General features: G+C 58.8%; 1 protein-coding gene across 2 annotated transcripts in view; it reads left to right on the top strand.

Annotated features, from left to right (window-relative positions):
• MID2 (midline 2) overlaps positions 1 to 14,086 on the top strand; it is a 103,880-nt gene that overhangs the window by 74,021 nt on the left and 15,773 nt on the right. For both annotated transcript variants that reach the window (XM_054213828.1, XM_054213829.1), the window contains exons 4-7: positions 5,497 to 5,604; positions 10,651 to 10,799; positions 11,301 to 11,428; positions 12,441 to 12,584. In XM_054213828.1, coding sequence (XP_054069803.1) covers positions 5,497 to 5,604; positions 10,651 to 10,799; positions 11,301 to 11,428; positions 12,441 to 12,584 — 529 coding nt within the window. The remainder of the gene's footprint in view (positions 1 to 5,496; positions 5,605 to 10,650; positions 10,800 to 11,300; positions 11,429 to 12,440; positions 12,585 to 14,086) is intronic.

Genomic DNA, 14,086 nt, shown 5'->3' with positions numbered 1-14,086 from the left:
TTGAACCAACACCTTCCCAGAGAATAAAACCAGCCGGCTGCTGTGGGGGTCGCTGCCGTGGGTTCGGGGGCTTTGCCAGTGCCTGAGCAAACACGGCGGCTCTCTGCTTCGCCTCGACTTGCTCCAGCCCTTGCAGGGGGACGCGAGCCCTGCGGCTGCCTCGTGCTGCTCCGTGGCCGAGCAGCCGGCAGGGATGCAGGGATGCTGCCCGAGCCGTTCCCCATAGCGGGCACACAGGGATGTGTTTGCACAGGGACCTGCAGCTTGTTCGTCCCCATCCCCAGCTCAGAGAGCGGCCGGGGCTCAGGCCAGGAACCTCCTAACCCCACTGTTTCCCGCAGGCAGCGTCAGCATTTCGTTCTTTGCTCACTAAATAAGGTCCTTGTTGCTGCTCTGATGGTCTGGAGAGAGGAAAAGAGTGCCAGCCCCCTTTCTGAGAGTGCCAGCAGTGCCGCCAGCAGCTCGGGCCACTGTTGGATGCAGCGCAGTGTGCGAGGAGGGGGGAGCAGAGACACCCCCTGAGTTTTCATGCCGAAATAAGGAGCAGAAACCCCCACCTGGGTTTTTCAGCGTTGCTGGCCTTCCTGAGCAGGGCTGCGCCGATGCTCCCCTCTCGCTCATCCTGCTTCTCCGGCTGCCGGTGTGTGCTGGTGGGCAGAGGGACTTCTGGCTCTGGGGTAGGAATGGCTTTTGTCGGAGGTGTCTGTCCTGGGCTGCGTCTTCCCAGAGGGCTAAGCAGGTTTGGAGTGACTATGGCAAAATAGAGAGCAAATGGATGTCCCGCAGGCAGAGAAGGAGCCGGAACGTCCTTGCAGAGCCCTGGTGACAGTCACCGGCACTCACTGCTCTTACAGGTCACGCTTTGACTCCAAGACCCCACTGGGGATGGAGCAGGGATGCATATGGATGTCCTACCAAACCTCCTCCTCCTCCTCTGAGTCCTGCTCCAGCATCTTAACGAACTGATCTGGGATGAATCGAAAGCTATTTGGTATTTCTTTCTGATTCTGGAAGTTTCAGACCTCTAAACTGTCATTTTCTTCATAGTTTAGGAGTTTTCAGCTTTGTCAGTCATTCTGCTTAAAATAACAGTTGAAATGCATTTCTCAGCCTTACTAAATATGCAGTCCTGCCCTTCAAAGACACCTTTTCAGAGAGTACCTCAAAGTGTGAAGTAGAAAATATCTCTGCCCCTCTGCACTTCCCCGTGAGCCTGAATGCAGGGGGCTTTGCTTTGGGGCTATTTGTGGACATTGCATACAGGTGGACACACGCGATCCCAGCGTTCCCTGCCCGTCCAGTCCTGTCCAGCGTGAGTCCCGCGTTATGCCCGGCAAACTGTGCCACCAGCGCCCCGAGGTGCGAAGGGAGGCGCTCCGGAGAAGGGGGCCGAGGTGTTCCCAAGCCACCCAGCCTCCGCTGGCCCTGCGAGGGGTGACTCCCAGTGCAGTGGGTACGTGGGAGGCTGCTGCTGAGAGAGGGCGAGGGGACCCAATCCTGCAACCATGACCGAAATGTGGACCAAAGAGAGCAGGTAGCGACCCTACAAAGAAGCTGAGTCTGTAGAACAGCAGGGTGGGCAGCAGAGGTGGCACCCACCCCGATGTCCGCAGCAGGGAGGGCAGTAGGAGATGCTGCCCGTGTGGATGCGCTGGCAGGGTGGGCTGGTGGCCCTCTGCCACGCGGGGCTGGCCATGGTGGAAGGCAGTGCATGTCCCCTGGGGCACGGCTGCCTCGCTGCGTACTCAGGAGCCTGTTGGTGGTTTTGGGGTGAGAGCGGTGGGGGTGGGATTGGGTGCTCTGCTCCGTCTCAGAGCTGGGTTCCTGCCGCCTGGGAGCGGAGGAGGAGGTTTGTCTGAGCATGAATCACGCCTCAGGCTGAGAGGATGTTCCTCGTCCCTCCGCGAGCTGCAGCACAAGCTCTTTCCAGGTCTGAGTTTTACCATTTGCTTTTTATTGTAGGGCTGCATTGTCCCTAGCACATTTCCCCCCAAAAGGGGAAGCGTCAAGTATTTTCCCTCCACCCCCTTCTTATGGCTAAAAGCGTCCCCCACGCCCAGCTCTCCTACCCTTGTAGCTGAGTCTTCACCCCCAAATTCACCTCCTCTTTGGGGAGGAAGAATGCTAAGCACCAGTATAGGTTAGGGGTGGACCTGCTGGGAAGTGGTTCTGAGGAGAAGGATCTAGGGGTCCTGGTAGATAGCAAATTATCCATGAGCCAACAATGTGCCCTTGTTGCCAAAAAGGCCAATGGCATCCTGGGCTGCACAGGGAAGAGTGCGGCCAGTAGGTCGAGGGAGGTAATTCTCCCCCTCTACTCTGCACTGGTGAGGCCACAACTGGAACACTGCGTCCAGTTTTGGGCTCCCCAGTTCAAGAGGGACAGGGAACTGCTGGAGCGGGTCCATCGTAGGGCAACCAAGATGATTATGGGACTGGAGCACCTCCCTTATGAGGAAAGGCTGAAAGAGCTGGGACTCTTTAGCCTGGAGAAGAGAAGGCTGAGGGGAGACCTTATGAATGTTGACAAGTATCTAAAGGGTGGGTTGAAGGAGGATGGTGCCAGACTCTTTTCAATGGTTCCCAGTGACAGGACGAGGGGCAAGGGCACAAGTTGGAACATAGGAAGTTCCGTTCAAATACACGGAAAAACGTCTTTACGGTGAGGGTGACAGAGCACTGGAACAGGCTGCCCAGGGAGGGTGTGGAGTCCCCTTCTCTGGAGACTTTCAAGACCCGCCTGGACGCAGCCCTGAGGGATGTGCTCTGGGCAATCCTGCTCTAGCAGGGGAGTGGGACTGGATGATCTCTAGAGGTCCCTTCCAACTCTGAAGATTCTGTGATTCTGTGAAATGCAGCATTTACCTGGGAACTAGTTCATCCAAATAACTGTGTCTGAGCCAGGGCTTTTGCCAGCAGAGCCGTTTCGGTCTGAAATCCCACTGCCGTGCTCTGCTGGCGCTTTGGGGTGCTGGCGCTTTGGGGTCACCTCTGCTGCCACCGGCACAGATCGCTGCCGGCTCCAAACCCTGTGGCTGCTTCCCCCCTCTGCTGCCTTGAGCAGACTTGGACGATTATCGACTGTTTTTCCCCAGCAGCGTTATCTTCGCAGGCCATCGGCTGTCTCCCACTTCAGCGTTGCGTAATCTGCCGGCTGGCTTTAAAAAAAGATCTTGTCTCAAATGCGTTTAACTCTGGGCTGCCTTCAGACGTCCCCGCTGTTTCACAGAGCTTTGGGAGTGCCAAATGAAGGAAACTGCTTACGTCCTCCAGTCCACTGTTTGACTGAAGAGACCGGGCACAGTTCCCCGCCTGCAGAGTGTGTCCCCCTTTCCTGTCCGTCCCCCAGGGACGCTGGTCTTGCCTGGAGACAGAGGACGGGAACCTCTGCCCGTGCTTTCGCTGCGCTCTTTGCATGCCTTTCCTTCCAGCTTTGAAACAACAAAACCAACTGTGTATTTGAAGCCTGAAAAGTGGGTCCAGCAGGGATTAATTAGCCTAAATTAAGCAGGACACGCGCAGCATTTTTTGGAGAAAGAAGGACCGTTTCCTTCTGCCTCCTGGGGCTGACACCGTGTCACCTCCTCCCGTCCAGATGTGCTCTGGAAGAGGCCTGGTCGTCTCCAAGGCGTTTGCAATAGCCCATGAGACCTGAGGGTGACTTTTGGGATGCTCTGGCCAGTCTGATTGTGTCGTCTTCAGTCCTGCCCTGGGACTCACTCGGGTGCCCGGGTCTACGCGAGGTCTCATCTCCCGGCCCAGGTCCCTCCCCTCGGCGCAGCGGTGCTGGGGGGCAGGGGGGAGGAACTGGTGGTGTGGTGGGCTGTGTGTCTTTGCCACTGAACCGTAAATACCGGGAATGAGGTCGGGGAGGGAGGAATATCAGCAGCAGGCTGGAAAGGGCCGTGATGATGAAAGTGCTGTTTGATGCTCGCTCCCTTACTCCGCCGGGGCCGGTCCAGCTGAAGCTGCGTGTCTCGCCTTGGGACCCGCGGCGGGGAGGGGATGGTGTAGGGAGGAGACTGTGGGTCTGAGCATCACCAGGCTCCCCTCGTCGTGAGCCCAGAGCAAAATCCATTAGGGGATGCTGCCCCAGTTTAGGAATTGAACTGCAACCGCAGTAAGAAACTTGTCTTGAGCTGGAGAAAGCTTAAAGATTTATTACGGTCTGGGCTCGCAACCTGCCAAACCCTTGCACTATGAAGAAATGTGGCAGCAGCATCTGGTACTTTGTTGTTTTTTCGAGGGGGAAGATGGCTATTTGTAAAAGGCTTTGCTCAAAGAGAGGGTCCCGAGGGGTGCTCGGTGACAGCAGGCGCTGGAAGCTGTGCGGGGGCTGAGAACACGGGTCACGGGGGTGTCCGTGGAGCCTGGGGCTGCCTGCCGGCTGGCATGGCGTGCCTGGCTTCCCTGCTCTGGGGGCTGAGAGCCGCCTCCCAGGAGGTGCTGGAGCCCCTGGAGCCCTGGAGCAGCCTCCAGCACCGGGAGGGGGAGATTTTTCCTCCCCGGGGCCCTGGTGCTGCAGAGCTCGGGGCGGGCTGTGGCCAGTACAGAGGCGAGGCGGCTACCACAGCCCAAGTTGCCCGTGGTTGTTGCTGCCTTGGCCTGGCTCAGCCCTTCCATGGAGACCCCACACGGCGCTTCCCGACGGCCCTTCACAGCCGCTGCGGGCTCTGCCTGCGCTCCCTCCCGCTGCCCGCGCCGCGCGCTTCCGCTCGCTCTTGCAGATGCTTTGAAGTCGCGGCCACCCTGGCTCTCCCAGGCAGGGCGCCCTCATTCATTTTTAAACCTCTTTTTGCTTTAATTAGCACACGGGCACTGCCCCGGTGTAGGTGCCAGGGGGAGCCGTGAGTTTTGCTGGAAGCTGGGGCTGGGGCTGGGCGACCTCCCGCTGCCCCCCAGCCCAGGGCAGGATGGGGGTCCCCTGGGAGCAGCCGCAGCTGTGGCTGTGCAGAGCACCCCAAAACACACAGCCTGCCCCAGGAAGGGGGTGGCGAGATCCCTGGGCGTCCCTGCGTGGTGTCGGCGCTGGCACCTGCTGTGGTTTGAGGAACCCACAACAATTTATTGTCCTTTAGACAATTATTCTCTCACCCGATGACCCCTCCCCACCTGGGAAGGGGAATCGGGGAAAAAACATAAAGAAACCCGAGGGCTGAAATATAAAGAGATTTAATAGAATCAATAGGGTACCTGTGAAGGAGTGTGTGCCCCACAAGCCACCCCGGACGTGCAGCAGGGAGGAATTCACACCTCTCTATGGCCTTTTTCCTTCCTGCAGCTGCAATGGCAGTGGCCGCAGGCGAGTCAGCCCACTGCTCTCTGTGCTGCGGGGCTGGTGTTTCTGCCCGGCTCAGCCCCGGCAGCCGGCAGAGCCAGGCCCAGCATGGAGGATGTGTACTGCATCTCCCCCGGTGTGACCAGGAGAGCCGCGGGGCTGGCGGGTGCGGGGGCCAGCGTGTCCCTCCTAACGGGGTGTCCTGCTGTTCCTGCCAGGTGAACACGGCCATGCACGAGGCCAAGCTGATGGAGGAGTGCGACGAGCTCATGGAGATCATCCGCCAGCGCAAGCAGGTCATTGCCGTCAAGATCAAGGAGACGAAGGTAAGGGGGGCCGGCTCCTGCCCCTGGGGTGGCCGCGACAGGGCCTGCCCTCCCTCTGCGGGCACAGCCCAGCCGCTCGGCAGCCCGCGATGCTGGGATGGCCCAGCCACACGCGGAGGGGCTGCTAGCCACGCACGTTGCCTTGCCCGTGAAGGAATTGCTCTGGGCAGCCACCGGTGCCCACAGCTTCATCTCCGTCACCCCAAACGGCGTGCCAGTCCCGCTGTCCCTCGCTGCTGCTGTCCCCAGGGCTCTTCTGCTGAGGACAAGGCGTGGGCTTGACATGGCCGGAGGAGGGATGGCGTGTTGATCAGCGTGACAAATTGGTGCAGTTGCTTGGATCAGTCCAGACAGCTTCCTCAGGGCTTTCCTAACTCTGCGGTTCTAATATAATAACGTAGAATTAATACTGTAGGGCCGTCCGAGCCCTGCACTGCAGATAAAGGAGAGGCTCCGCGTTCTGCATTGCAGCGGAGCCATAGGTGAGCTGGTTTCTCGCCCTTTTCTTTGGGGGCGTGTTTGGACCCCTCCTCCAGCGGTTCCAGGTGTTCTGGCCTTTCCCGGTGTTTCCGTGGCATGGGGAGAGGCTGGAGGCATCGGCTGTCGCTCTGCGCAGTGCCCACGGGAGTTTGCAGCGTGTGCGCACGAGCCCTTTGCCGTTCTTTCAGAGCCTGAGCGCGCCTCAGGGCCCAGCTCCGCGCCCGTCACCGTGCCGATAGCTAAGCCGGGCAGCGGCATCGCCCCACATACAGATTATTTTTGCAGGCAAAGGTTTGGGAGTGGGTTGCGCTGCGTGCGTGTGTGCGTGCGTGCATACGCAAGAGAGCCTGGCAGCACGACTCTCGGACACCCTCGGCGAGAGCAAAGCTTTAAAACGCCTGCTTTTATCCCAGCCACTTCAGGGAACATATTTTATGTAACGGTGCCTTCTGCTGGTCCATCTGTCTGTCTGCCTCTCACTTCCCACCCTCTCCCCTAACGTCTTTTGACCATGTTGTCCAGTTTCAGCCGTACTTGGCAGGGAGCTGGAAGGCTCAGAGATGTTATTTTCCTACAAATTGGCAGCTGGGTAGAGGAGAGAGGCCCCAATTAGTGCCCAAAACCGTCAGCAGCAGCAGCGCTCAGCTGCTTGGGAACCGCCAGGGTAGGAGCGGCAGGCTTGTGCCCGCGGAGCTGCAAACCCAGCACCACACCAGCGGGAGATGGGAGTGGGGATGGCGGTACTGGCGGTACCGGGCAGGGGACTGGGTTTGGTTCCCAAAGTCACCTGGACACTGGAATAAGCCTCTTTGCCGGTGAAATGGGGCTGGAGACGGAAATGTGTGGGTTTGCAGCACTGCAGTGCCCCCCTGTAGCCCCCGATGCTGACTGGGCAGGTTTCCTCCGCTACTTTCGACACCTCTGAGCAATGATTTCCAGTGGGAATGGGAAGCAGCCATTCCGGGGAGCCCTGGCTGCAAACACTGGAGAGTTTAAAAAGCCCCAAACACAAAAGAAAGGAGGAAGCGCCGGAGACTGCGGCTGGTTTGAAGCGCTCCGACTGCAGGGTGAGAAATACTGCTTTCCTGCTGAATTGACATTTGGTTTTCCATTTGTTCTGGGCTGCTTTTCCTGACAAATGGCCCGGCGGATGCGTGGAGCAGCCTGATTGCACAGCGTTGGAAAGAGTGACAGCCCTGGGCCTGAGAAGGACAATCCATGGAGGCAAAAATGCCGAGGCGGCAGTTTGTCTCCAGCCAGAGTGTGGTCCTGGGAGGAACGGGCTGCTCCGTCGCAGGAGCGCTTTGGTAGCTGAGATGGAGATGTGATACCCGTGCCCATGGGACTGGGCAGCACCCCGTGGCGACTGTGGCACCGAGGCAATGCCGATATATGGGAAGGACCCAGGAGGCAGCGAAAATCATGAGGGCGGATGGGAACGGAGGAGCGGGGAGAGGAGAGGCAGCTGGGCTGCCCTGAAGAGCTCTCTGCAGGGCGCGGATCCGGACGGCGGCTGCCAGCGCCACGTCACCTGCCCGGGACACTGCAGGAGCCGGTGTCACAGCCCGGCCGGCTGGCCCCAGGCCAGGGCATCTGCACCTCCTTCTCCCATGGCCACGGTGGAGACTGCTGGGGACCAGCGCCGCAGGCTGCGTCCTCGCAGAGACATGGCCGAGGAGAGCCAGGGCCGGGCACGCCAGCAGCCCGGCGTGGTGTCCAACTGGGATGCTGTTGCTGCCCCATCCCTGGAGGGGTTCAAGGCCAGGTTGGACGGGGCTTGGAGCAACCTGGGCTGGTGGGAGGTGTCCCTGCCCAGGGCAGGGGGTGCCACTGGGTGGCCTTTAAGGTCCCTTCCCACCCAAACCATTTGGTGTTTCTGTGCTGCTCCGTGGCGGCACTGGAGTGGCTGCAGTTGGGTGGGTGCCGTGCTGGTCCCACGGGGCTCCGTCAGCGGGCAGCCAGCCATGTCACAGGGTGCAATGGAAACCCTTAGGTGTTGGGGGCGATGGAAAGTCATGGCTTTTTCTTGGCTTGATGTCCTTGGAGCTCACCTGTTGGCTTTTCACCCTTGGTCTTGTCTATTTTGAGCTCCCTCAGAGGTGCGGGGGCTGCGGCAGGGCGCCCACAGCCGTGCGCGGGGAGCAGGGCCCTGCTGTCAGCCGGGGGATTAGCACGCTGCTTGATTGTAAGTGCAGTGACAGTGCTGACACCTCGGAAGAGCAGCTCGAGCAGCCTCCCGTCACCTCCGGGAGCTCCTGCTCTTGCTCCCGATGGATTTTCAAACCGCGGATGGTGGGGGAGACTGACGACGTGCTGCGGGGCAGCGAGAGAGGAGCTGCCACGTGCGGGGCTCCGGGAGCCGCTGTCACCGCAGCTTCACCAGGCTCGCGAAGTGCCCCGCTCCCTCGTTAAAAAGAGGAGACAAGGCAATAATCTGAAGGCTGCAGACGAGCTGTACGACTTCGGAAGTGGGCTGGGAGCAGAGAGGACGCGGCTAAATCTCTAAATGCCCTTGCATTCTCCCAGGGTGAGTCCGGCACGATGCTTGGTTGCAAACGTCTGCAAAATAAGGTAGAGGAGATGGTGTTCCTCTGGTTGGTGCCGCGGGCGCGCGCCTGGAGAACCCCTCGTTCCGTTGTAAGGTCCGTTTGTGCGATGCCGTTCAGGAGAGCCCCGTGTGGGACGTGGCTGCAGAGCACAGGGCAGGGAGCCGAGGTGGGATTTATCATTTCAGAATCTGCTGTTTCAGGCATTCCCAGTCCACCTCCATCTGCTGAAATTTGCGTTCCCCTCCCCTGGGTGTCTGTGGAGCCCTCCGCTGCAGATGCATGCAGGAACAGGGCAGTGGGAATTTATATTTCATTAGCAAGTGCCTTGTTGCCCCTCTCAAGATGCTTTTTCAGATACAGAGTTACTTCCAGCTTGGCTGTCAGTGCAATTCCCTGCGTGCTGCTTCACCTCCTTTCTTCTGTGTCTCTGCTGGTGCCGATGGAGGACCCCAGTCTGCTCCTCCTGAAGCAAAATATTGTCTCTGGCACCAGCAAGGCGTCAGGCAGAGCAACGGTACAGCGGGCTTTAAACACAGGGTATTGACCTCAGCCATCTCCAGCGCCAGGCTTTCCTGAGCTCCCCTGGGCTCCCAGCTGGGCATGAAAAATACCCCAAAAATCTCTCATCTCCTCTGTCACCTCCTTTTTCCCTCCGACGTGCTCTGCTCCTGGCTGACAGCCCGGTTCCCCCATGTCCAGCATGAAGCTGCCTGGTCTGTGAGGGGCCCCCGTCGCTTCTGGGTTCCCAGCCCTCTCTGTCCCGCATGGTGCCATCCCTGCTCCGTCCCTGCTCCGTCCCTGCTCCGTCCCTGCTCCCTGGGTGCTGCCGGCATCAGCCCCAGGTACAGGTTTACCTGGGTGATGCGGGGGGTGGCTGCACACGCGTGTGTGTGTGTGTGTTCGTGTAGAGACAGAAGGGAAAGAAGGGGGTCACATCTCGTGATGATTTTGTTGTCTAATTCAGTAGACCTACAAAAACATGACCGTTGCAATCCATGAGCAGCTTCAGGGATGACCTGCTTGTGCCTGCCTTTCCATGAGCTTCGCCCTGGCTGCATGGAGGAGGTGGAAGTTTCAAAGGGGCTTTTCCTAGTGCTCCAGCACAGCGTTCCCCTGAGACACAGAGATTTTGCCTAAGAACTAGCGTTTCTTCTGGTGTCTTTGCCCCCTCACTGCTGCTGAGCACCGGTACTTTGCAGAAGAGAGCAGAGATGCCACCAAACCTGTTCTATTCCTTTATGGCGTGTTCAGTGCTGCCTTGAGCCATCGGTAAATGCGGGGGAAAGGGCCCAAGTGTCAGAGGGGCTTTTCCCTGGAGTCACCTCATGTCCCCTTTGGACGGTGGCTGGGCCAGGTCTGTTTCCACCGGCCACGGCAGAGCCCTGCGCCCTGGCGCCCCACAGGGGCTGTGGGGGACCCGCGGACCCTGGTGTGGATGAACCAGAGCCCCTTCAAGCCACGTGCCCTATTTTTGGGTGCAAGCCGGTGCGTGAGCTGGCGTTTCAGCTCCCGCTTCTCTGTGTTGTGGGTTGCTCTCCTGTCCTGCCTCACTGCAGCCCCTCACCTCTCATTGCCGAACGATTCGTGGCTGCAAACGTGATGTTTTCCAGCAGCTCTGCGGGGGCTGAGCCCGATGAGGTTTCCTTGCCCCGTGCTGGGTTGCTCTGCAGGAGCGCTCCTCCCCCGGGAGATCCCCTGGGAGCCGGCACCGGGGATGGCGTTGGTTTGCACGGGAGGAGCGGGGAGAGGATGCGTCGCTCTCCTGCGCCGATCGCGCGTGGGACCCCTTGAGCAGCGCGGGGGCTTTTCCCTGGGGCTTTCCCACCTGCAAGCAAAATTTAACATGGAAAGTGCATTGCTGCTCTCCCTCCCCAGAGCTTACCGGGCATTTATGTGCCATTTCACCGCTCCTTCCTTCCCCTGAGCAGCCCCTGGCTTAGGATGGGGATTCCTCTGTACTTTTTCAGGCTACGTGCTTGTTCCTGAGCACCTTTGCTTCCCTCTGCTCCTCTCGCAGGTGATGAAGCTGCGGAAGCTGGCCCAGCAGGTCGCCAACTGCCGGCAGTGCCTCGAGCGCTCGACGGTGCTCATCAACCAGGCGGAGCACATCCTGAAGGAGAACGACCACGCGCGGTTCCTGCAGACAGCCAGGAACGTGGCCGAGAGGTGGGCTGGCGTGCTCGGCCCGGGACGCCGATGGGATGTCGCTGGAGCGGTGCCCTGGTCGTGGCTCCCTGCCCAGGGACTCCCCGTCCTCCCCCTTGCAGCGAGCTGCCCTCCCATGAACCCCGGGCTCAGGGGTGGCCCCGGTTCAGTCCCTCACCAGACAGGAGTTGCGTGGCAGGTCCTAACGAAGCTGAACATCTACTGTGGGGGCAAACGTCCTTCCCTGCGGGGGGAGTGGTGGAAATGCCAATGCAAAGGGAGCTCTGGGGCAGTAGGGGCTGGGACTCCCTGGGATGGAGCCCCCCCACCTCCCTGGGGGACTTGTCCCCCGGCCGGGCCACCCTCCTGTGGCAGCAGCAGTGGTTAGTCGTGCAAGCCGGTTTCCCAGCGGCATGTAATGTCACCGCTGCTTGCACCCTTTTCATCCCCCACTCACCACTGCTGGGTGTCGGGAGCGACACGCGCCCTGGTGTGTATTGATGCTCTCTTCTGTTCTTTCAGGGTCGCCATGGCAACCGCATCCTCTCAAGTTCTGATACCAGATATCAATTTTAATGACGCCTTTGAAAACTTCGCTTTAGATTTTTCCAGAGAAAAGAAGCTGCTGGAGGGGCTGGACTACCTGACCGGTGAGTGTCGGGTTGTGCTCCCCCTCTGCGCCCCATGTCTTCCCCGCAGCCCCTTCCCCTGCGCCCGAGGAGGGTTTTAAAGCCACCCAGGTTCCTGCTCATTCTCACCGGTAAAAAGTGCCCTGTTGGCTGGGGCTGAGCAGAGGCCCCGCTGTCACCAGGACAGTGACACGTCCCTGTCCTCCTGCTTGCACTCTGCCTCTCCTGGGGGGCAGGTGGGAAAGTGAGAAAGCAGGTCAAAAATGATGGTCTTCGGACCCAGGGAGGAGGCTGACGCCCAAAAGGATCCGAGAGGGCAAATTGCAGGGAGGGAACGGTAAATTAACCAATTTTTGTACTTCTAATGCACTGCGTGCTTTAGCATTTCCTTTCTGCTGCCCTTTTTGTGGGTTTCTTGGTGCTAAATTATGAACTCCTGAGGGCAGAGACCTCGCAGGGCCCCTGGGGCTGTTGTGGTGGCCGGAGCTCAGGCTCGGCGCAGCTCTTGGCCGGGGCCATGGCGGGGTCCGGGAGCTGCCCCGTGGCGATGGGCGGCTGCTGGAAAACCAGGGGAGGGAGGAAAGCTCCAGAGATGTGGGGACATCGTTACTCACCCAAATCCGATCTTCTTCATCGCGAAGCAGATCAGCTTGCAATGAAAGATTAACAACAAACGTGTGTCCACAACAGTTATGGGACAAAATAACTTATTCCATAACCCGTGCTGAGAAATTTTGAAGTGGCCTCTTGGCTTGTTTGAGGGTGGGGGTGTCAGACCTGACGGGGCAGCAGTGGAAACCCCTCGTTCTGGCAGGCCTGAAAACGCACTGGCCCCTGAATATTTTGTTGTCACAGTAAAAAATTTAGTTAAGCAGGAAAAGCATTGACGATAAAATGAGACAGTTGTTTGTGTCCAGAGACTCTGCTCCCCACACGAGCCCGTCCCTGTCCTTAAGGGAGCAAACAAGCCCTAGGTATATTAAGAAAAGAAAGCACAAACTTATGGAAATGTGTTACCTGTGATCTCCCGCAGCGCCGAACCCGCCGTCTGTGCGGGAGGAGCTTTGCACGGCCTCCCACGATACCATCACCGTCCACTGGATCTCGGAGGACGAGTTCAGCGTCAGCTCCTACGAGCTGCAGTACACCATCTTCACCGGCCAAGCCAACTTCATCAGTAAGTCGCTGCGCGCCAGATGGGCTTGGGGGATCGTGCTCCGGTTCGGGAAGAAAAAGGCGCTGCTCTCTGGGCTGATAATTCATTTGTATACCCGCCATAACAATATTGAGGCACGTCTCCAGGTAATTTTTCCTGGAAATAACTGCCGTACCCAATTATTTTTACACTCCACCACAAATTTGCTTGGCAGGAATGGGATTAGAGGAGCGAGGAGGGCTCTGATGGGTCTGTGGTGGTACCGAATCCCTTGGGTACAGCAAGGAACCTGCAGCGCAGGTCGCAGCATCCAGCTCCTCTGGGAGAGCCTGGGCTTTGGGGACTGTGTGGTGCTCAGCGCATTTTCCGCGCCGTGATATCTTCTAGTGCAACGGGACAGCTTGAAAACAGTTTTAGAGGGCTGAACCTGCCTCCAGGGTTGTCACGAGGTCAGGACAGCAACCTCTTCGATGCAAAGCTCCCTCATGGATATTTGATATTTCATAGAATCACAGAAGGGTTTGGGTGGGAAGGGACCTTAAAGGCCACCCAGTGGCACCCCCTGCCCTGGGCAGGGACACCTCCCACCAGCCCAGGTTGCTCCAAGCCCCGTCCAACCTGGCCTTGAACCCCTCCAGGGATGGGACAGCCACAGCTTCTCTGGGCAGCCTGGGCCAGGGGCTCACGGCCCTCACAGCAAAGAATTTCTTCCTAATAAGAATAATAATTTGATGAAGACTATGGTAGTTATGGGGTTTTTAATATTACAAATATTTTAACGGTGTATTTAACAGCTGGCTCCAGCGTTTGGGGAGGTGGTGGGACCCAGAGACACCCATGCAATGGGTGGCTGGTTGTTTGCGAGGCGCCCTCGGAGCCGTGGTGTGTGTTCGACCGGAGCAAACAGGAGAAAGCGAGCTTGTGATTATGGTGACTTTGAAGGGATGCACTCTGCCCCCGGTCCTGCTGCTGCCTGCGAGGGAGAACAGCAGCAGTGAAGGCAACGAAGGGAGCAGAAGCGACGAGGGGAGAAAGGGGTGGTGGGAGAGACCTGCTGCAAGCTGGGGGGAGGTGGAGCAGCACTGGCAAAGCATCATTTGTCCCAGTGACCTCCTGCTGCTCTTCCAAAGATCAGAGCTTGAAACCCAGAGTTGTCCTCCAAGGGCGTCCCGTCCATGTACGGGGGCTCTGGTGTTCTGCTGCCCCGCGGCAGCTGCGTGAGTTGAGGGGTTTGTGCCTGGGAGATTCCGAAAGCCCCTCGCAGCCCCGGCCGAGGCCAAACGTGGCCGGAGGGTGCAAAACAGCTCGGTGCACGGCAGCGCTGAGGTGCCGCGGGCAGCTCCATGCCTGCAGCTGTGAGGAGAGTCGGGGGGCTGCACCCACCCCGCCTGACAGCAGGGCTGGAGTTTTGCTCTGATATTAGCCAGGCAGAGTTCATCAGACATCCTGAATGTATCATCAGCCGAAGGCTTGAAGATACAATGAGCCAGAAATTGCCTGGGGATTAAAACTAAGGGAATGCG

Source organism: Rissa tridactyla, chromosome 9 (genome assembly GCF_028500815.1).
Source record: "Rissa tridactyla isolate bRisTri1 chromosome 9, bRisTri1.patW.cur.20221130, whole genome shotgun sequence".
NCBI lineage: Eukaryota > Metazoa > Chordata > Aves > Charadriiformes > Laridae > Rissa > Rissa tridactyla.
This window is presented reverse-complemented; position numbering and strand designations above follow the sequence as displayed.